Genomic DNA, 24,920 nt, shown 5'->3' with positions numbered 1-24,920 from the left:
TAAACCCTTATTGTTACAGGAATCATCAACCAAAGTTTTCAATCAAAAAATTTCAACTTGCTTAGAATAAAGAAAAGAGCTAACCTTTACGGAGTTTGTTCAGACTCATATTATAGAAAAGATTTGCATTTAATAAGTATAAGAGATAGATGGGACAAAGGCTGTTTATTACACTAGTCCCAAAAGTTTGAAAATAACCTTTTCTTATTCGTTGACTTAACAACTTTGGGGACTATCAATCAATTTTGATGGATTGGTTTATTAATTTGAGTGTTCAATCGTTCCTACCACTAATTTTAAATTCTAATGGCTTTTAAATTTATTTGTATATCCCATGATGATACACAAACTGACCCTTTCTGTTGATTACATAGTGGTTGAAACGTTTGATCACTAAACTTAATGAACCAACCAATTAAAATTCAATAAAAGTCTCCAAAGTTGTTGAGCCAAGAAATTAAAAATGTTATTATAAACCTTCCGGGACTAGTGTATTAAATAGCCCAATGTCCCCTCCCTCCCTAGTTATTATTAGACTTGTGATACACTCTTGTATAGTTGATTTATTAAGCTGAGTGTTTAAAAGTTTCAACTTCTAGTCTTAATCTACAAAAGTGATAATTTTTTGTATCATTATTGGGGATCAATTTAATAGACATTGTCTTATCCTTTTAGATTCTTGAATAACATGTTATTTCTTGTTATGTAATAAAAATGAAAGTGTTCTAGTTATTATTAGACTTTGAGTACAGGGATCTAGAGGGATAAGACAATGGCTGATAAATTGACGTGTATACCCCATGATTATACACTAACTTAACCTTTCTGTTGATTACAATAGGTGGTTGGAATGTCTTATTAAACCAATTAAAATTTCAAACAATCTAAAAAGTTGTTAAGCAAACAAATGAATAAGTTTTTAAAACTTCGGGGACTAGTGTAATTAACCATTGTGCTCTGCCTCCCTAGTTATTATTAGACTTTTGGTACACTCTGGTATAATCCAGAGAGGGAGGGGAAATTGGACTGTTATTTCACTTGTCCCCAAAGTTTTATAATTGTTTTTCTAATTCACTAACTGATGCTTTACTACAAGCCTTTGATTCTAGAGAACAAATCCCTTGTTTACAATTCATTTTCATAATTGTTATTATTTAAACTTCGGAAAATTAAGGAAACATACCATTTTACTACAACATCTTTTACCCAAATTTTTTTATTGTATTTATTAAAAAGCTTAGACATGAAAAAGCCTTTAAATAATTATATTACAAAACTTACTAAAACAATTACCTTCCTATAGAACTTTTAACTCAAGTTATTTCATTTAACGAAATAAAAATGAGATACCTTGCGTCAAAATTTCATACTACATAAATAAAATAGTTGAGAACATAAGTACATCTTAATTTTAAAGATCTTAAGGTTTAAGTAAATATCTTAGGATAACTGGTAGCTGCGCTCCTAGCATCCAGGACAGAAAAATAAAATAACACCATCTTGAGATTTTAATGATAAACAAACCTTGAACAACTCAGGACTTCGTAAATTTTCCCTAAAATTTTGAAATTAATCGGATTATTAATTACAGAAATATTAAGCTAAAGACAAAAAACTTTTGCCTTTACATTAAATCAATAAGAAACATCTAACATGTCTAAAGTAACGAAAAGAGCTAACCGTTACGGACGTACAAATGTGCGGGACCTAATTATAGGAAGGCTTTGCTCATAATAACTAATAATCTTAATATAATTTCTTTCTACAACGCACTAATCGGAATGAATTAACATTAAACAAGAATTAGATATAAAAAATGTAATGATTAAATTTACAAAATAATTTTCAAAATCAAAATATTCTGTCTGCTTGTTATTGTTTATCTTTTTGTTGACGCGCTAGTTTGCCGCGAGATTATGCATGATTTTGCGTGACGTCATTCATAATTGGTCCCCAAGATTGGTTAGAAACTGCTAAATTCTTGCATGTTCCCTTTAAGCCAGTCCCCAAAGTCTGAGACTCCTAAAAATTGAATATTCGATCCATTGTCCCCTCCCTTACTCCCTGCATATATTCAGTATCTGTCCAAAAAAGTATCCGGCCCAACCCTGTTATATATGTATGCAATTTGACAATTGGAAGATTACTTGCTACACCTTCATAAGTTATAATTGAGACTGCCCCCATTTTTTTTGGTAAATTTCAGGTATATAATAACACACTTGAATTGAAATTTTGTAAAAATCTTTAAAATTGGGATGGTACAAAAGCCCCAAAAAAGCCCTAAAAACAGGGTTTTTTGCAGATTTTTAAAACTTTGCAGCGCTTGTACCATCACAATTTTTGCAATACAGAAAAAATATTTTGCATGGGTAATTTTTTTGCATAAATCAACCATATTTTGGCTGGGGGCAAAAATTTTAGCAAAATTTTTCAAATCCGGGACGGGGTAATAACCATCCAAAAAATAAGAGAAACAAAAAAAATTCTTTTTCTCAGTCACTTTTTCAAAACTTTAGCTCTAAAAATCTCCGGTGTTGATGGAGGTAAAAAAAATATTTTTATACCTACTTATGTGGAATACTATGGAGAACAAGGACATATGCATTTTTTTATAATTCATTGAGAAATAAGGGCTGCAGATGCTTAAAAATACTTTTTTGAGGGTCATGCTGTATATCTGCTTGTATTGGATGTAATTATACTTGTTGTATGTATATAAATGAATGTTTATCTATTTACTTATCCAGTTATAATCTGATACTTAAAATTTTAATTCAAGAGTTCATTAACTTTACAATGAAATATTTAGTATTTTTTGTGCTACAATGTTAAATCAACCGCACCTTATGCGCCGCCTTTTTTTAAGCCATAGCCGCAAATAAATAAATAATCATTAGCTGTACGCTGCGGCTACCAAAAACTGCAGCTGGTTGATACTGAAAGCAACAGACTATTATATAATATGCAGCCGATCTAAATAAATACGAGTTATTAATTAAATCATGGAAGTTGAACTAAAAACCTAATTTCTGAATTTTATGGTTCTTTTTAATATATAATATATTTCAGAAAAATAAATGAAGTGAAATGATTTCAAATATGAAAACGTTGTGTGTAATTTTAATCTTTTCCCAGGTAATAGAATATTAATTAATCTGAATTGATTAAACGTGGTGTTACCACTTCTACCACTACTAAAAAATGGTCACTGTATTTTCTACAAAAAGTGGGGATGTTTTGGTCAATTTAGTTTTTAGTTGTACTAGTTGCAATATTTTTATCCACAATCAAAATTACACCTTTATTACTGTCATGAACACAGTTTTATTGTCATTTTCCCATCCACGAAATGTATAAAGCTGTCAAATTCACATTTTTAGGACAAAAATGCACCAATTTTTATATCAAGATTGAGTATATTAACCAAAGGATTTTAAAAATTATTCATTATTAGTAGTGTTTTACAAATTTCCAGAAAAAAAAAGAAATCACACATTTTTCCCAACATGGCTTTTTGAGCAGCAAACCCCTCCTACCCCTTATTTAGAAACAAAATTTAAAACAGTTTTATGGTTGTTAAATCATAAATAATGGCGAGGGTGAAGGGTTTAGTGATCGACAGACACATTGTGAGAAAACACCAAAATCTGTATACATTTATTTTAATAAGACGTGTAATGGAATCCTTTATCCGCGAGATACTGAAACCAGAGAGACAAAAGTACTTGATGGAGTTTGGCATTTCAAAACATCAGACAAGGTAGGCAAACCTTTTTAAATCAAATCTTTTTTTACATTTAGGGGAAGTCCGTATGCCCCGCAAATCCGTAACGGATAGTTCTTATATTGATTTAGACATGTTGGAATTGTCTTGTTGTTTTTAAACTTGGCATCTTGGTTCCTGTAACACTTTATATTAGCATATAGAATATTACCAGAAAGTCACTATGCACCGTCTTCCATTTTTAAATGATATATCTAACTATTTCCTCGATTTTGTGATACTGGTTTCCATAATGATGAAGTATATATTTAAAAGTGATACATCTCAATAATCAAGTATGAAATGTAAGTATGTCCATGTCAAGATTCATTTGTTTATACTATTATTTTTTGGATAGATTTCTATAGAATTTTTATATTACTTAATAAGATATTGAATATAAATATCCGTGGAAAGCTGTCTATAATCCAATGCGATTGATAATCATACTTCCCCAGATGTCCCCTGATGAGGGATTCTCCAATGCATGGTACAGCACCCCCCTGGAGTATTCTGGAGATACCATGCTGATGCCTGTACCTGCCAGCTATAATGATATCACCACGGATTCAAAATTAAGGAAAACTCATTTCAAAATTTACATTACAGGTAGCTGGACAAAGTGCCAAAAAAATCAGCCTTGTGACGTCATCAGAATGAGAGATTATTCATCTCTTTTTTAGGGGTTTTCTTTCCCACTTCTCCTCTCATCTCCCTCATTTTTATGACGTCACATGGCAAATTTTTTAGACACCTTGTCCAGCTACGCATTTTAGTGATAATTTGTCATTTCCATCAAATTATATTTTATTTTTAAGATTTTGTAGGTTAAAATTTTCAAATTTGATCTCTTAGATTCATTACAGTTCAGTAAAAAACTTGGTTAGATTGGATAAATAAACCACAAAGGGCAAGTTTAAATAAAATCAACGTAATTCAAATATGTATGTTTGAATAGTTATTTCTCGCATTGTATTATAAACGTCTTTCCGCGGATATAGAATGTACAATTAAAAGATTAAAACTAGTTTTTTAGCCCCGAAATGCCTAAGGCACGGTCTAAAAAAACTGGTTTTAAGTTTATGATTGTACATTTTTATATTCGTAGAAAGCTGGATATAATACAATGCTAGACATAGTTTTTTCGTATGGATGAGAACCAGTTTCTATCCACCGGATTTGATGCTGTACGTATTGGTGCAAAAAATGGGGACAAATTTCAAATTGTTTTGGCGTGTGACGTCATACCCCCATCTCTTTTCTAGGGGGTTTCTTTCCTCCTTCCCTTTTCTTTCCCCTCACTTGTGACGTAAATAAACAGCCCCGTCAAATCAATTTAAAAATTGTCCCCATTTTTTGCACCAATACGAACAGCATCCCGGATTCGAATGAATACGAGAAAATGAGTTTTTAACTTAGAGATTATGTTGGTTGGGTGTGGTATGGCAGGTCTTTCTTTGTCCCTTCAAGCTGGGCAGCTAACAGAGTCATACTCAGGTAATTAAACTGTATACTTCGGTGCTTTCCCTTAATATGCATATCGAGCATTCAACACCCTACATCTTTTAATAAAGTGGGATAATTTATTTTTCTTGGCCTAAAGTAAAAAAACAAGCAAAACTTAGTTTTAATAAAAAGAGAAAATGAAAAAAAATGTGGTTGTGTTTATTTTTGGAGTGGGGGGGGGGGGGCAATTTTATTTAGTAAGCTCTTTGACAGCGACAAATATTAAGACTTGTCATGAAAATGAACATTATCTCAACATACATACATAACAATATTTTACATAATTGCTTTTCAGAAAGTTTAAATACAAATTGCAAAAGTTTTTCTATTTACATGGTTTGTCATTTGTTGTTAAGAATTAGACTGTCAGGGATACTTCAATGAAAGAAAATCTAGTATTGCTTTGGTTGAAAAATTTATTTTTAACATAAATAAACTGAAAAAAGCATTTCAAAATAAGAAAGAAAAAAATATTCTTCCTCTAACCTATCCCTGAATCTTAGATTTATAGAGGTAAAGTAGCAATTTATCTCGGCACAGATGAGAATTTAAATTTAATGTCACACAATTGTTTCATTTTATTTTTGTTAAGATTTCATTTTAATTTTAATACAATTTGGGATTTATGTAATCTAGAGTACAAGGTTCGAATCTTATTTTATTGGCTTAACAAAGACTCAAAAGTTTAATATTAAGCGGGAATTTTGTTATGAGAATAACGGAATGCCTTGACGAATAAACAAGCAGACAATTGTTTTTCTTATCATTCTGTAAGGGCAGACAATCCTTTTATCTGTGGCAAATAACCTTGTAAGGAATTCAGGGGTTAGACAATAGACAAAAATTATATATCAGATGAGAAATGTTTCCTATGTTAATATAATATGTAGATTGTGGTAAGACTACGATATGGATCTTACTCAATACTGCACATTTACCTCACAGTGCACATAGATGCACAAAAAAAGTTTTACGCGTTATTTCTTCAGTAAAGCTTTCCTGTGCGTCATTGGATTCCAGGTTAATTATTATGGTATCTAGCAGCATTTAATTTCAAAGTTTATATATTTTTGGAGGTAATTGTTAAGTAATCTAAAAGTCATCTTTCTCGTATTTACAACTGTTAAGTTATACATACATATATTTCAAAGCTAAATTATTTATGTTAATTTAAGATTTGGTTCTGTGCACTATACCTGTAATGTATACATCAATGGTAAACCTGCCTTCAATCATTCCGGTGGACATATTCCCTTTGAAGCTGATGTTTCTGAATTTATCAATTATACTCAGGTATCGTCTGTGTTCATTCAATAAATGTGTTAGTATAGATGTATAAACCAGACAACTATCTAGTCAAGTGATGGGGACCTTTTAGTCTGTTGCTTTTTGATCTTTTGTAGTGTTCTTGTATTTGATACTATTGGCTAATATTCAAAGACTAGTCGTCACAGGGTCCCCAACCCGTGGGTAGAATTAAATATTGTTCGTTCCCCCTCTATTCTTTTACTTTTATGTTAATACCTGTTATTATGGAACAACACCGAGGGAGAAAGGGTTAAATAAATTTATCTGCCCATCACAGTGCCCTTGTGCCGACTCTCAATTGGGTAACTGAAAATCAACCAATGGTGTCGGTTATATTAACACAACAATAGCAGACGAAAAAGGTCATGATACTATAGATCTATTGATATAATAATAATTATATAGCGCATCGTATTATAAACAGCTTTCCGCGGATTTTATATTCGTATAAAACTGGATATAATACAATGCTATAAATATTTGTTCAGTATGGTTGATGAGAACCAGTTCTAATCCACCGAATATTAATTGGTTTCGAAGCGATAATGGTAATAATAATTCTAACAAATGCATTTTCCTTTTTTTTCAGGAAAACTTTGTTTCCGTGGCTGTGAATAATACACTGACCAGGTTGTTATCTATTTGTTTTAGGAGCTAAGCTACTCAATAAATATGGTATAGGGTACATACTTCCCTGGAAAAGGTCGCAGGAGAGGGGGGGGGGGGCGATTACTTTCAGTTTAATCATGTACACGCCTATAATGCTATGATATAAAAAAATAATGGATCGTGGAAAGAAAACGAAGTAGCGGGTTTCGTTGTATTTTCATAGTAGATTTTAATAGGTTTTAAGTTAGGTTAGGTAAATGTTAATGATTGCATGGAAATTGTCCCCCGCAGGGGTTAGAAATAGGAAAAAAGCTACTGTGAAAATACGACGAAATCCGTTCCTTCATTTTCTTTCTATGATCCAAAATAATTACTTAAAATAATTTTTCTAACTTTTTCTAAGTTGGTTGCGTGTTCGTAAATTTTATTTGATAAAGAGTAAAATATTTCATCTTTTACAAACTTGTCAAAACATTAATTTTATATGTCCTACCACTGCTGCATATTTTCATATCTGCTAAAATACAAAAAAAAACAAGGATGACATAATCCACAAAAGCGAAGCTCAGAAACGGTAGGACAAACGAACATTAACACTTGTAAAGTGTCAGAACTTAATAAGAATTAAAATTGCAAGTAAATTTGTTAAAAACTGCTTAATTACAGAATAATGTTTAAGGACACACTTACATTTTTAGGATTTAATCATAGAGATGCTTTGCTTATAACATTGTTGTCCTAGGAAACAGTATAAAAAATCAGATCAATTGGATGATTATATCACATAAAAATTTGTTGTTATAAATCAACATGTTTAAATTACGTACGAACATTCTAGTAAAGGTTATAGAGTTGCTACGCTTTCTAAATCATACCTGATTACTACAGAAATCCCCATGCAAAATCGATAGTACAAATCAAACCTACCTAAATTAACCAAAAAGGCTATCCGTTCCGGACGTACGTACAGACGGACTGACCCAATGGAAAAGCTTCACTTAACAAGGATGACAACATCCATAAAAGCGAAGCTCTGAAACGAGATGACAGACGAACATTAAGTTTTGTTGAGTGTCAGAACTGAATATACAAAATATGAAAATATAAGGTTTGACAAAATTATACGTAAATTTGTTGCAAAACTTCTTAAATACAGAATTCTGTTTAAGGACATACTGACATTTTTAATACTTGATTATAGAGATGCTTCGCTCATAATATTGTACCTTATAGTAATAGGAATCAGTAATCAAAAAATCAGATCAATCGGATGATTTTAGCACATAAAAAATTGTTATTAAAAAAGTAAAAAAATCAACATGTTTAAATGAACGTACGGACATTCTGGTAACGATTATAGAGTTGCTACGCTTTCTAAATCGTACCTAACTACTACAGGAATCACCATGCATAGTTTGAAATCGATAGGACAATTCTAACATGCCTAAATTAACGAATAAAAGCTAACTATCTCGGACGGACGTACGGACGGACGGACCGACCCTAATTATAGAAAAGCTTCGCTTTTAAAAATATTATTTTGTGTTTATATTAATGTAAGTGAACCATAAAGATGGAGAATATTTTATGCATATAGTTAAAATTAGCAGTTCTGATTGATTGTTGATATATTTTGTGAAAGTAATGAAACACCATAATTTTACTCTCCCTGGCCAGGGAGGGAGGGGACAATGGGCTGTTTATTACACTAGTCTCCAAAGCTTTATAACAAGGTTTACTCATTCGTTGGCTTGACAAATTTTGGGACTTTTAATAAATTTTGATTAGTTTGTTTATTAGGTTAAGTGTTAAAACTTTTCAGCCACTATTAGTAATCTACAGAAGGGGTAATTTTGTTTATCATCATTGGAGAAGCAAATAAATCTATCTGTCATTGGCTTATCCCTTCAGATCCCTGCTCCCTGGCTAAGTTGAGGTTCTTATCATAATGAAAATGAAGATTATTTTTTTTCTTTGTTCAAAATTCTTCATAATTTTACAAGAAAAATGACATAATAATCTATAATCTATAATCTATAATACAAAGTAGACGATGTCTGTATGTCTGTTTGTTTGTTTGTCTGTTTGCGAAGGATCTCGCTAACCGCTGAACCGATCGGGTTCTCCTTTACAGGGTAGCTTCTCATAAGTCCCAGGAAGGTTTATAACTATTTTCTTGGGGGATGGGACACCCCCAACCCCCCCAAAAAAATGAACAATACCCATCCCAAAAAAAAAATTCTTTTTAAAACTAAAATTAAAATAGTGGGGTCGACTACCCCCCCACCCAAAAAAAAAATTCTCCCTCACCAAAAAAAAAGAATTTTTTTCTTCTTTTAAATCTAAAATACGAAAAATTGGTTTGATCAAACGCTAGGGGCGAAGCCGCTAGTTTATAATAAATTAAGATTAGTTAATATAACAAGGATGACAACATCCGTAAGTAATAAAGCTCAAAAATTATGGATGGATATCCGGAAAAAATGAACTATAGAGCAGTTTCATAAAAAATCACGAAAACTTTTAAGATTTATAACGTGAAAATCTAGCACCTCAACCAATAAGCAAGCCTTAATGAAACTTTGTGGAAATATGTAAATTGTGAACTTATTTAATCCCTTAAAATATCAGCCGTCTATCTCGAATAGAAGTAGAGAAAATCATGAAAATCTAGGAATTGAACTATCACCCCAACCAATAAGCAAATCTCCATAAAACTTGATAAAAGTATGCAGAAAGTATTCAATCCCAGAAAATTTTAACTGTTTATCTTGAATAGGAGTTGAGAAAATCATGAAAACTTGAAAACAAAACAAATTGACAAATCTTAATGAAACTTGGTGAAAATATGAAGAATGTTAACATAATTAATCCCTAATATTTCATCTCACCTTCTTTTATAGGAGCCGAGAAAAGCACGTTTCCCCCTTTCTGTCTCTGACAGACGGACGGATGGACATTTCGAATTATAGAAAAACATTTTTCATTATATTATTCTGAAGAGGATATATTTAAATTTCCAAATGATTTTTAAAAATATTTTGAAACTAAAATTTTAAAATAATCTCTTTAATAAACTTTTACCTATAATACAAAGTAGCTTGATGTCTGTCCGTCTGAAGCTTAAGATCTCAGTAACCGCTGAACTGATTGGGCTCTACTCTTCAGGGAATATACCTACTGGTCCTGTGATTGTTTTAAGCTATTTTCTTGGGGTGTGGGACATTCCTATCCCCCCAAAAAACTAAAAAACCCAACCCCCAAAAAAATTTATTTACATTTTTTGTAAAATATCATTAACCACTGAACTGATTGGGCTCTACTCTTGAGGGAATATATCTACTTGTCCTCTGGTGGTTTTAAGTTATTTTCTTAGGGGGTGGGACACCCCAACCCTCCAAAAAAATAAAAAAAATACCAACTTCCAAAATCTTTAATTCTTTTTTTATTTTGTAAACAAAAACCAGTAATTGGGGTGGGAGAACCCCACTGCACCATGGGGCGAAGCCCCCATGAATCCCCCCCCCAAAAAAAATTTTAATATTTTTTTTACAAATTTTAATTTTTGTGTATGCAATTAACCTGGGTTTAATTTTTACGATTATAAATTTTTGTGCATACAGCGCACAACCTGGGTTTAATTTTACCAGAGTAATTAAACAAAGAATAATTTTATGAATATTTCTATTTAGGAGGGTTGACTTCTTATTACTTCATAGGGCGAAGCCCCTAGAGGCTAGGGGCGAAGTATATATATAAGTAATATAAGCTGTTTTTTAGGTACACTGTTCCACAGGGAAGTTATATTTGGCAACAAGCATCGGATAAATATCCCCCTGGCTACTCAACCTTGGGTAAGCAATTCAGAATAGTTATTTCCGCGGCTAATAAAATGAAAAATCATAAGAATAAAACATGTTTTATTATCCCTCGATGGATTTCAAAACTGGTATTCATCTATGATTTTTATTTTAATGTTCCTGACAATTTTATGTGTAATAAGGTAAGGTAATGTACATTTTATTTTGACTGGGAACCGGTTCTAATTTCGTGGATATTAATCGGTTTGGGAGTCATACTGGAAAATATGTAAACAAAAATGGCAAAAATTATGTTAAACAATGAAACTCTAAAATTGTTCATAATTATTTTTTGTTCAGAGTATGAATTTGATTTCTTTAACTACGCTGGAATTCATAGACCCGTGGTTTTATATACGATTCCCAGGTAATTAAATTTTTAGAGAATATTGGGTACTTTTAAGCTAATCTATAATTCGAAATGTCTGTCTGTTTAAAATTTCCTAGCTGTTAATAAAGATTTACGACTCATTTTTTGTAAAGATTCCCTATTCAAGAGAGTAACAAATATATAATTGACTTGGTCTGTTGGTTTGTGCTTAACACAACCGAAAATGTTAACCTACATATTAAACTGAAACTTGGAGAGGAGTAGAAGATGTAATTCAAACGTAAGGGGTGTTATTTTATCATCAGGGGAGGGTGAGTTATCCTTAGGATGTAAGGCATATGTTATTGGGATCCATTATGACTTGTTTGACTCGTGAAATTTGTCCTTGGTCCCCAAACTTTTTCTCCAATAATTTTATTCTGCAGAAATTTTAATTTTGTTTTGGGTGTACATAAATGTATCATCCATTGTCTCTTCCCTGTCTAAATGTTTCTAATATTCAGACATATCTCCATCCAAGACATATCGACCTCAACACGGGTACGTCATAATCCAACAGTAGCAGAGCTCACTGTCAGCGTACAAGCACGTACAGATGATATGTTTCAACTTGGTGATGATTACCAGTGCGATATTCAAATTATTGGTAGGTTTATACTTTTATTTCAGGGATTTAAAGGGATAAGACAATGGCCGATATATTTATGTACATCCCCAGTGATAATACACGAGATTACCCCTTCTGTAGATTAAAATAAGTGATTAAATAATTTAACACTCAACTTTATGAGCCAACAAATAAAAATTTAGTATAAGTCTCCAAAGTTGTTAAGAAACATATAAGAAAGAAAATGTATACTTAAAACTTTGGGGACTAGTGTAATAAACATTATATTGTCCCCCCTCTCTCTCTCTCTCTCTCTCTCTGTCGCTTTGTCCTTTACACATTTACATCCAAGTAAAGACTAGTACACTAGTATACAGAAAGACCATTTAAAATTAATCAGAATTTAGAATATAATCTTAGCAAGCAATTATGATTACAGGAGATAAACTGTATAAACTTCAGCATTTTATATGGAAGATCATTTCAATTTTCTACTTAACCCTTAACGGTCGGGTTGGGGGGGGGGGGGGCGTTGAACGCCCCCCCCTCCGGTTTTTTCTATCTCATTTTCTGTGTGTGAAAGATAAAGAGCCCAAACTGCTTGACTTTTTAAGTTTGGGTATGACACATAACTGAGAGTTGGAATTTTTTGAATATCTCCATCCTGGCGGGCACAGGATGCCAGCAAACCTGGCAGGGTCATCCAGGTAAAGATCAAAAATATTTTTTGACTTAAACAAAGCATTTTATCTTACCAAAATACTAAAATATCCTCTAATAGTACATCCTCATATTAAATACAGATGTTCAAGTCAATTTTAGGTTCCAGATATGATCCTGCAGGTCCTGATCCTCCAGGTCTCCAGAAATCTTTAAAAGGCTCCTGTGGCCGCAATTTTTGACTTAAAGACTTCTAATTTTAAACTTAAGCTTTTCTTACATGTCTACATAATGTATTAAAATTTCATAAAGATCCGCCGCCGTTTTCCCGCCGACCGCCGACTGCGGCGGCTGGCAGCTGCCAAGTACAGCTGCGGCCGCTGAAATTTATGTTTTGATATTTCAAACATAAAATTTACATAAAAATAAACATTTTCTGCAAAAAAAATTTTCTTCTAGCTTCAAAAATAAAAAAATTACAGCCGTTTAAAATTTTTAAGTAAAAAAGGACCTAAAAACAAAGGTTGTTAAATAAAAGGGTGAAGGAAGCGAAAATTGACCTTGACTTACTTAAGGTCGAAAATTCATCATAACACAGGGGACTTGCACAAAATTTTTTAGCCCTCTAGCTCTAATAGGAACTGAGATAATAGGGGGGGGGGGCGTTGAACGCCCCCCCCCCCCGACTGATTAAGGTGCGGCAAGGGGCCCGACTGTAAAGGGTTAAAAATAATTTTTTTGACTGTTTAAAAAACATATATATAGAATAGATGTATGTACAGATAACTACCTCCCCCCCCCCCTTTTTTCAATGACATTTTTCGTCTGCTAGCATTTTTTTTATGCTTCTTGGTGGTAATATTCTTGAAACAATTGGTTGATCTTCAAATACCCAAATGAGAGTCGGCACAAGGTCATTGGGATAGGGAAATACAGTTATTACTAGGTTAATACCACTTCCCCCTAAAGTGTTTTACTCTAATGTTTTAAAACGTTTATTCAATATCTTTACTTATTAGCTTCCAACTGAAAATCCTTTAAAATAAGAAGTATATACCTATTTAGATGCAGCAGGCTTGGAGGTTGCCAACAGTTCATCCTGTTTTGCTGTGCTTGCCATTCAGAATCCACAACTCTGGTGGCCATATCTAATGTCAGAAAATCCAGGTAAAAATCTGCATCCTTGTCAAAATTGGATGCAAACTTCATGGAAGTTTTTATATTGTGCTCATAAAAAAAAGACTTATTACTGTCCTACCATTGGTTAATTAAAATGTATAAAGGCCTAACATTTGTAATTTGGTCTGTGCATTGGCCAATCTTTGGTAATTTGTATTGTATGGCGTCATCTTTTATAGGCACTATATAGAGCTTCAACTTCATGGTATTACACTGATAATAGCTGACATATTAGCAATTACAGTTTTCCCAAAGACATTTTTACATATTGATGTAAAATTACCAATGCTGTCTTATGTTGATGGGAAAAGAATTCAAATGATAATATAATTGCTGCCAAATTGATTAAAGGAATAATACAGGGGGGGAAGGGACATTAGGCTATTTAATACACTAGTCCCCAAAGATTTATCATAATAGTTTCTTATTCGTTTGCTTAACAACTTTATGGACTTTTATTGAATTTTGATTGACACAAAAGTATTGGTAATTCATAATGGAATTGAAGAAAATGTTTAATCAATGATATCAATATTTTGTAAAGAAGCTGTATCAACTTTTTTTTTATAGCTAGCCGGTTCTTTTAGTAAGTAGTAGATGTAAAAATTTTCATAGAATTCAGATATGCAATCGGTTTTTTTTGTAGACCTCTTATTTTTTAAGTAATTTAAGTTTTAAAAAAAAAATTAAATCGATTTTAAGGTACTAAAATGCAACAGAAAAAAGAAAGAAAATGGCCATTATGAACAAAAATAGTAAGATCTTTAATTTGACACCTTACTTTTTCAATTCTGTCAGGTAATTATTGAAAAAATTGATTTTTTTAAACCCACGAGAATAAAAACTTTGAACTTAATTTTATTATTTTACAGATAAAAAAATATGGGTTAATATATACCTTTAGAATCAGAAAAATATTACGAATCCATTGTAAGCAAAATTGAAATAAAAAGTTTACAATATAGTATATAAACTACAATAAAAGGAATTATATGAAAATATCATATTATATTATACAGGCAACGTCTTAATTCTTGAATTGAGTATAAAAATGGGAAGGGGGTAAAGATCGGGTAAAAAAGGGAAGACGATAGTGTTGCCTTAACAAAAAATATAATTGGCCATTTGATTATTTTTTATTTTTTTACTTTTTTTCAATTTTGCTTACAATGGATTTGTAATATTTTTCTGATTCTAAAGGTATATATTAACCCATATTTTTTTTACCTATGAAATGATAAAATTAAGTTCAAAGTTTTTATTCTCGTGGGTTTAAAAAAATCAATTTTTTTAATAATTACCTGACAAAATTCAAAAAGTAAGGTGTCAAATTAAAGATCTTACTATTTTTGTACATAATGGACATTTTCTTCCTTTTTTTGTTGCGTTTTAGTACCTTAAAATCGACTTAATCTTTTTTTTTAAAAAACTTAAATTACTTAAAAAATAAGAGGTCTACAAAAAACCGATTGCATATCTGAATTCTATGAAAAATTTTACATCTACTACTTACTAAAAGAACCGGCTAGCTATAAAAAAAAAGTTGATACACCTTCTTTCTTAATGAACCATTTACTTGTAGGTTATATGTACACCTTAAAAGCTACTGTCATTGCTCCTGGATATGGTAAAGACTCTTACTATCTTCCCATTGGTCTTAGGTAATTTTTTAATAATTAACCATATTCATTTTTATCTATTAGAGTTTTTAAATATTTATTTTGTAAATAATACAATTACCAAGACCAACTTAAAATTACAATTATAATAGTTCAAATCTCAATTATAAGAATTTTTAACAGGTCTTAACAGTCGAAATTGTTAGTATTCATTAGTATTTTGTTAATAAACAGCTACAAGTAGATACACAATCTGCAGTGGCGGCTGATAAGTAAATTATATCTGCAGCAATAAGCAGCTCACATGAGTAGCCAAATTTATAGCAATCAACAGCAGTAGCCAAGATTTTAACAGATTTTGCGGATGCTTCGCATCGCTTTCACTTTTAAACTAAACTTTGTTAAAAATTTTAGAGAAGTAAAATGGGATAACAGCTCACTATTGATTAATGATGAAAAGTTCTACTTTAGAGGTATAATTCAAATTTTAACAATCTGATTAAAAATTAATAAAATCTGATAAAAATTAATACATCAAAACTTTTCCTAAAAGGCCCAGTGGTTAGCCATACATTAATTAAAAGAAATATTAATATTTGAAAGTCAGGATAAATTGTTGGACAATATTAAAAATTTGTTGTTTTTATGGGCAAAGTTGTTTTTGTATATTATATAAATTCTATAACTAGTTTAAACATGAACTTTTTAGGATTTGGTCGCCATGAAGATTCAAACATCAGAGGCAAAGGATTGGATCTGCCCCTTGTTTTTAGGTATTATAATAGTTATTTCTTTCATCGTATCATAAACGGCTTTCTGTGGATAAGGAATGTACAATTATAGGATTGAAACAAATTTTTTTTTAGCCCCGAGGTGCCAAAGGCACGGGATAAAAAACTGGTTTCCATCTTATGATTGTACATTTTTATATTCGTAGAAAGCTGGATATAATACGATGATAGACATAGTTTTTTCGTATGGATGAGAACCGGTTCCTATCCACCGGATTCGAATGAATACGAGAAAACAATTTTGTAAATTTTCTTTCCTACAGGATGAGGATTAAAATTCCTTCTTATCCGCAGGGTAACGACTCCCCGCAGCAGTTAGAGATAAGAAAAAACTTTTTAAATAAGGAGGGGGATTCAGTCCTTAGGAGGCATTTTTATAAACAATCTATTTTGTTATTCCAAATACCCAAAATAGAAGCTGCTTATTGTGCCTATTAAAATGACGCCATACAATATAAATGACCAATGAAAGGCCAGTATATATTACCATTGGTCAATTAGAATGTTGACTTGCCTATTATTAGTCATTTGTAGTGTATGCCATCCTTTTTTTATGCACTGCTTTCCCAAAATATATTTCTTTGTTTCTAGAGATTACAATCTAATTAAATGGTTGGGAGCCAACTCGTACCGTACCTCCCACTACCCCTATGCTGATGAAATTATGGACCTGGCGGATACCCTTGGTATTGTCATCATTGATGAATGTCCCGCTGTTGCTCTCGATCATTTTGAGGTTGGTCATTTTTAAAAGCGAAGCAATTTTACATTTAGTGTCAGTCCTTTCGTTTGTCTTTTTATAGGACATAGTCTGATCGTTAAATTAGGCCTGTTTGAATTGTCTTATTGATTTAAAACTTGACATGATGATTTTTTGAACAGTTAGAGTGCAATCCGGAAAGGGTAGCAACTCTGCAAGCACCTTAAAAGTTAAGTGATCAATTGGGTTTTAATTTGACAAAACTTGTATATAATATTATTGATATTGATTTCTGAGACGATCAGGTAAATGTTTTCACGAAGCTTCACTATAATTAAGTCTAAAAATCTTTTCTTTTTCGGGACTTATTATCATATCATATGTGGAAACTTAATAATGACTTGGATATTTAGATTGAAATTCTTTTTACTTTTAGAAACCTTTGTTAGCAAACCACTTGCAAGCAATGACAGAACTGGTGGGTAGAGACAAGAACAGACCAAGTGTGATCATGTGGTCGGTCGGTAATGAACCTAGATCTTACAGGTAATCTAGTTAATTAGTTGCAGCACATGAAATACAATTTTAGAATGTAAATATTAATTCCAATGAAATTACAAATAAGAAATCTATAACCCAATTTCGAAGAAGAGGTAGATTTTTTAAAAAGAAGGCAGGGTTACAAAATTTTCTGACTTTATTTGAAGACACATATATGCAACTTGATTTAAACACTAGCGGATTTGTCCTATAAGCACTAGAGGCACTTGAGATGGGTGGGTTTGAATTTCACAACCCAATTTTTTATTTTATGATTTATAATTTAATTATAAACCTTCCCAGGTTCTATGAAAAGCTACCTTCCTGATAGCGAAGCAAATTCAATGATTTTCTTTTTATTTTTTTTAGAAATGATTCTGGAGAATATTTTAGACAAGTTTATGAACATACAAGGTAAATTTTACAGAATTTTTAGCCGGCTCTTTTAGATTTTTTAAATAGCAAATTTTGTCAAATGATGTAGAGATTGTCAAAGATATGAACGTAATTAAAAGAAAATTGATGTATAAAACTTCTGTTGAAAGACCTACAAATAAGAACTGTAGAAAAAAATTGCTTTACAAAAGTGTAAAAATTTTAAGGTTTCCCAATATGACTTTTATAGTTTGACATTAAAACTGTTAACATTAGGTGTCATGTGTGACGTCATAAAAATACGTTTAAATCCATCTCTTTTTGAGGGGTTTCCTTGCCCACTTCTCCTCTTATCCTTCCATTTTAGACTTACTTTAATGACGTCATACATGACATTTTCCGTATCATAATTTGTAGATCTCTGGATGGGACACGACCAATTACACTTGTAGTGAATGCAGATTATAAGACAGATCATGCCAGCCAACATTTTGATGTCATAGCTATCAACAGGTATGATTTGTAGTTTTCAATTAATCTACTTTTGTTCATTAAGATTAATACATCCTATAAAATTTCTTAGGCTATACTTTAAATACCTAGTCCTTTACATTGATTTGCAACGTTTAAAAAACTGCTAGGAAAGCATTGTAGTTTTTTTTATTGCATAGTACTATAGACAGCTTTCTGCCGATATTAAAATAAAAAACTATAATTAAACAAGTCTTTTTATCTTCGTGGAAAAGTTATGTAATGTGATTCTATACATAATTGTTCCGTATGTCTGAGAACCGGTTTTAATCCAACGGACATCAATTGGTTTCGAAGCCATATTGGAAAAAAACTTTATAGAATTTCGCTTAGTCGTATCAAATAAAGAATTTAAAACAAAATATATATCAATATATTGCCAATATATAATAGAATTTAGAAAAATATTCCATGATAGAGTATCTAATGTTATCTTTTAATTTCTTTTAGATACTTTGGTTGGTACAGCGATTCAGGTCAAGTTTGCTATATAGATACGAAAGTAATAGGATGTATGTCTGTGTTATTAGGACTAATAGAGGGGGCAATGGGATGTTTATTTACTAGTCTCCGAAGTCTTATAATAACATTTTCTAATTCGTTTGCCTAACAACTTTGGGGGCTTTAGTGAATTTCGATTTGTTGGTCAATTAAGTTGAGTGTTCAAACGCTTCAATCCCTAATTTTGATATACAGAAGGAATTTTTTGTGTATTATCATTGGGATGTACATACAACAATTTATCGGCCTTTGTTTTATCCCTTTAGATACCTAAATAGAGATGGACGACACACATAAGTTCGAAATATCTTTACATAGTGTATGTTTTTGTAAGAATAATTGCTTCACAAATCAAGCATAATATGAATTAATTTAGGGCTGACAAATGATAACTTTCGTACATTTTTGGTTTTAGGTCATTTGGAATTGATTCAGAATCAGACTTTGAGTGATCTAAGACATTGGAGACAGGCTAGAGGTGATCAGACTTTTTAAGCAATGTATTAAATTGTCTTATAATTATTCTTATATTATTTGAAACGATAATGTTCAACATATAACTATATTAAAAATTTATACTGAAATATACATAGTTTCCTTTGTTGTAAAGCATATTAAAGAATACATTTTTAAAACAATAATACAAAATTATGTATCGCCTGTTTGTATTATTTCACATACTGGAATAAATTTCCAAATCATGTTTTCAATAAAGTGGTCACAGTTTTGTCATGTGACTTAACAATGCCAGAAAATTTTGAATATATGTTACACTAGAGTTGGCTCGATAAAACTATCTCGCTATTGGCTAGTTTTCTATAAGTACATATCTATTTATCTATTTCTCAATAAATCAATTTTCCTCCCCCGCCATTACTATCTAAAAAAAAGAAGTAAATATTTAATAATTTAAATGATTTTAAAAAGATTTTTTCAATTATATTTTTTATAACATTACCATCACCAAAGGGTTAATATGATTAAAATTTTAGTTTTAATATTTGAACACACAAAAGGTGTCGCCACAATCGAATTCTTTTAGAACAGAGTGTTTTTAAAATTTACTATATTATAAATTTAAATTTTCTTTTTTATGATTAGAAATTAAATACTTCAATATAATGTAAATAGCAACATGAAATGAAAAAAAAATAATTTATTTTTAATAAAGTAAAATAATGGGCCTTAACGTTCTGGCCCATAACAGTTTATTATGGATTATTGGAGCACTATGAGTTTTAAACATTTATTCCTTGGAAAACTTGAGCTCATTTATAGACATTTATTTCCTATATAGATCTGACATGGATCTTGAAACAATAAAGCGAGCCGTTTTGTAAATGTTAAAAATTGGAAGAATCTATTAATTAAAAGTTATCGCAAATATGATTAGTAAATAATAAATAATGATCAAAATTACCTAAAAATGATAAATAGGTATTTCGGCTACGCTACAAAAGTAAAGATATACATATTTACAATTGTTTAGGTAAACCTGTAATGATCACTGAATATGGAGCAGATACTGTAACAGGTTTGTATCAGGGCTCGACAGCCGCGCGTCAGTCACAACGCAGCTGCACCTCAGCCGCACATAAACCTCAAATTCAAACCCATTTGTCTGCAAGAAGTAAATTCCGAAAATATGGACTGTCTGTCTAGGAACAGGTTTAAACATTCAGCTGAATTTTAAAGTTGTAATATGATGATTTAACTAAGGCTTACCCACGGCTGACGCGCAGGTGCCGAGCCCTAGTTTTTAATATTTTTATTAGCTACATCAAGTTTCTACCAACCTAATAAATTATAGATTATTATGATATTTAGATGACATAAAATCATTAATGATATCATTTTCCTAACATGAAGTAATTCATGAGTATATAACGGCACCGGGGGAGGGAGGAGATATTGGACGCTAAATTATAATGGCCACCAAATTTGCATAAACACGTTCTTTTATTTGTTGGCTCCAAAACTTCAAGGACTTTTATTCTACCTTGATTGGGGAGTACAAACACCAATAATTGAAATCTATAGAAGGGGTAATATTGTTTATCATTATTGCAAAGGTCTGCATATGCTTCCCTCAATGGTGTTTACTGAAGAATACCAAGCTCAATTGATGATGCAAAACTTTAAGGTAAAGCCAAGTTTAGTGTAATGTAATATAACTAGCGGCTTCGCCCCTAGCCTATAGGGGCTTTGTCCCAAGTGGTTTAATCAAACCAATTTTTCGTAATTTAGATTTAAAAGAAAATTAAAAAAAAAAATTTGGGGGGGGAATTTTTTTTTTTTTTGGGGGGGGTAGTCGACCCCACTATTTTAATTTTATTTTTAAAAAGAAATTTTTTTTTTGGGGGGGGGTAATTTCGTTTTTTGGGGGTTTTTGGGTGTCCCACCCCCCAAGAAAATAGTTATAAATCTTCCCGGGACCTATGAGAAGCTACCCTGTAAAGAAGAACCCGATCGGTTCTGCGGTTAGCGAGATCCTTCGCTACAAACAAACAGACAGACAGACATTGTTCTACTTTGTATTATAGATAGGACCCTGAATTTGCCTGTCGTCAAATCTAAGCAGCTGCCATTGTATTTTCATCATTTAGTCACCAGTTTAGTAGCTGCGAAATATTCTACTAGCGACTATGCCCTTAGAGGCCTCTAGGGTCACTTGAACTCGAATAATAACTGGATAACCCAAATTCTTATTCAGATTTTGAAATTTAGTTAAAAAAGATTTAAAAAAATTTTTTATTTGCGGGGGATTTTTTTCTAGGGGTGATTTCTCTTGGGAGTGTGGTGGTACCCTTCCCCAAATTAATTATAAACCTTCCCGAGACCTATGAGAAGTTACCCTGTTAAGGAGAACCAGACCGGTCTAGTGGTTAGCGAGATCCTTTGGTACAGACAAACAGACAGACAGACAGACAAACAGACAGGAATCCTGTTACTTTATTATGAAGATAGCGGCTAAACTCCTAACATTAGGGGCCCTGTATTCGAAGGGACAGTAAGTGGTTATAAAAAAGCCTAAAACCATCCAAAGCCTTGCAAATAAAATCAAAATAGTCTAAAACCATTACAGGACATAAGTAAAGCATACCTAAAAGAGATAATTAAATCGGTTATATAGTTTTAGAGGTCTTACAGTTTAGGATATTCCCCATGCTAAAATAACGCCTAGATACATTTATTTAATACCTTTGGATACAAATATGCTTGTTTTTATGGCAGGCTTTTGATATTGCAAGATCAGAGGGTTGGTTTATTGGTGAAATGATTTGGAACTTTGCAGGTTATATTTTTTCGTTATACACTGGAAATTTTAGTTTTCATGTTTTAAAACGTGTTTTATGGGAAAAGAAAGCTATTTTATAAGTCACTTTGTTTGTTGGTTTGTTTAACATGTAATTTTCTAAAAATGTGCAAAAATTGTTTGTTTTTTAACATTGCTTTAATGAATACACACAAATCGTTCATAAATAAGGGTCAAATGTCAGGAATAAGCTAAGACTAACCACAGTGCGTATGAAGGTGCTTTGACTTTTGTGTCAGAACCTAAATTGGGACATAGTGTATTTCATTACACTAGGTTAGGTATCTTTATTTCACTTTTAAACAAAATCTAAAATGCAGCCGTTTTTGAGAAAATTAGATTTGAAAATTTCAAGTTCAATTTTCATCCACTAGGTTAGGTAACCGCATAATCATGACAAGAAAAGCAAATATTATTTATTTAAAATTTTGAACAACTTTGCTTTTATAAAGTCTGTCATGAAACCTCTCTATACATATATGATTTATTTAAGGCTGAATTTCAGTGACCTTAGCAAAGCAACTGATAAAAATGGCCATGAATCAACTCACTTAAGGAGTGGTTTTATGTAGAACTTTATTAAAGCAAACTTGTTCAAAATTTTAAATAAATAATCTTTGCTTTTCTTGTCATGATTATGCGGTAACTACTAGTGGATGAAAATTGAACTTGAAATTTTCAAATCTAATTTTCTCATTTTAGATTTTGTCGAAAAGTGAAATGAAGTTACCTAACCTAGGGTAATGAAATGCACTATGTCCCAATTTAGGTTCTGACACAAAAGTCAAAGCACCTTTAAACGCACTGTATATCATCGAAATAAATCTAAAATGATATTTGAGGGGCAAATATAAAGGTCGTCAATTTAACTATGTGTTGCCCCCAACGGCAGCTGAAAATGAAGTATAGGTTTCCTGATTTTTTCTAATTAATTATGTTGTTTGCGTAAGCTTGTAAAAAGTATTTATATAAATGACAAATTCTATGAAGGCAAACCAAAAAAGAGAAAAAATAATGGTTGAAAAAGACGTACACAGGAATTGTTATAGGATAAGTGGAAAAAATAGTTCTTGGTTCTTACAAAGTTAAAAATAAGACTTGATTAAAATTTACAATGGAAATGTTCGCAATATATTGATTTTTCTATTGATTTATTATCTTAATATTTTAGATTTCATGACGAAACAAGAAGCAAGGCGGGTCGCTGGTAACAAGAAAGGTTTGTTATTTTATTGCAAAACTATTTCAAATTTTCTTATATTTAACCCCTTAAGTGGCGTTTAATTTTAATTACTTTTTTTCTAATGTTTATTTTTAATGATGATATCTATTTCAAAAAGACTTTCTACCTCCGTGTTTTTTGAGGTTTTTTTTTTAAATTTCTTAGTTGGGGATAGACCCCCACCCAAACACCATATTACGTCAGGTACAGGAAAACCCCTCATGGTTATGATACTTCTGGTAGTAGGGTTAGACTAGGCATATAGAAAAAAAAACTACTCCTCCCTCCTTTATATTTTGATTTATTTAAAAATAAGGCGAGGGAATTTCTGTTTTCGCTAGGCAATTAGTGGGAAAGCAATAAAATTTCAACCTTTACGGATAATTCTTAGTGTAATAAACTCGTCATATTTTGTTTATCTCTTTAATATTGCTTATTTGTAAAGGGATATTTACCAGAGATCGTCAGCCGAAGATGTCAGCGCATGTACTTGCCTCCAGATACTGGCAGATTGCTGAACAGGTATGCTTGTTACAGTCTTTGGCGATATTAAATATCCGGATCTACTGCAGTTCACAGTAAAAAATTGCTGGTAAGCAATATTTCCAAAAATCTATGAATTTTTAAGATCCAATTATGCACAGGGAAAGCTTCACTGAAGAAAAAACGCGTAAAATAGGTCTTTTTCGCGCATTTCTTTGCACTGCAAGATAATTATGCATTATTGATTTATGCCGCTTAAAACAGTGTGCGGGCATGATCTGTACGTTCAGCCGTTTGGCAGCTAGCAGCCTTTAAAATTCATAGATTTTTGGAAATATTGCTTACCAGCAATATTTTACCGTGAACTGCAGTAGATCCAAATTTTCTTCAACAAGATGCATGCAGCTATATCAGACTAAATTAATTAGAATCTCATTGGGGTAACATTTTTCATTTAAAACCAACATTATAAATATATGTAATGTTCAAATATTCTTGTGTTTTATTTTAAATAAACCATTTCTCAATAATTCTTTTGAGATAGATATAGGTTGATATTATTTTCAAAAATACCCAGCTTTCATAGAAAAGTAATTTGATATTTCTTATAACTTTGAATAACTACCTAAATATTATTTAATATTTTCAGGAAACTTTTATTGAGAGGAAGCCAAAAAATATGTATCTATTTCAACCGCAAGTATCCATTGTTAGTCATCCTTAATTATTAAAAAAAATTTTTCTTGAAAATATATTTTTAAAAATCATTTCTATGAAATAATGAAGAACAATTATTTCCTAATTAGCACAAAAATTACAAGTTAACTGCAATACAGCAGATGCAAAACAAGTAATCCTAAATACTAATAAAGTTTGTCTGTACTAAAGTATCTCGGAAACCGCTGAACCGATCGGGTCGTCTTAATAAGGTAGCTTCTCATAGGTCCCGGGAAGGTTTATAACTATTTTGGGGGAGGGTACCATCACCCTCCCAAGAGATATCGTAATTACCCTCC

The 24,920-nt window shown here is 31.6% G+C and overlaps 1 protein-coding gene across 1 annotated transcript; it reads left to right on the top strand.

Annotated features, from left to right (window-relative positions):
- The first annotated feature begins 3,070 nt into the window (after positions 1 to 3,070).
- On the top strand, positions 3,071 to 24,671 carry LOC145305503 (beta-glucuronidase). The gene is made up of 25 exons (XM_080147134.1): positions 3,071 to 3,138; positions 3,674 to 3,763; positions 4,225 to 4,346; positions 5,186 to 5,263; positions 6,448 to 6,565; positions 7,170 to 7,210; positions 10,970 to 11,043; positions 11,350 to 11,416; positions 11,884 to 12,026; positions 13,713 to 13,814; positions 15,409 to 15,487; positions 15,860 to 15,918; positions 16,155 to 16,218; positions 16,828 to 16,972; positions 17,373 to 17,482; positions 17,846 to 17,890; positions 18,269 to 18,364; positions 18,833 to 18,858; positions 19,299 to 19,361; positions 20,373 to 20,417; positions 20,956 to 21,026; positions 22,118 to 22,178; positions 23,371 to 23,418; positions 23,867 to 23,943; positions 24,554 to 24,671. The coding sequence occupies exons 1-25, from the start codon at positions 3,091 to 3,093 to the stop codon at positions 24,626 to 24,628; spliced, it is 1,947 nt and encodes a 648-aa protein (XP_080003260.1). The 5' UTR covers positions 3,071 to 3,090; the 3' UTR covers positions 24,629 to 24,671.
- The last annotated feature ends 249 nt before the right edge of the window (positions 24,672 to 24,920 follow it).

This window comes from Acartia tonsa, chromosome 2 (assembly GCF_053477335.1).
Source record: "Acartia tonsa isolate MP-2025a chromosome 2, ASM5347733v1, whole genome shotgun sequence".
NCBI lineage: Eukaryota > Metazoa > Arthropoda > Copepoda > Calanoida > Acartiidae > Acartia > Acartia tonsa.
Note: the sequence above shows the minus strand (reverse complement) of the source record. Positions and strands in the feature narration are given on the sequence as shown.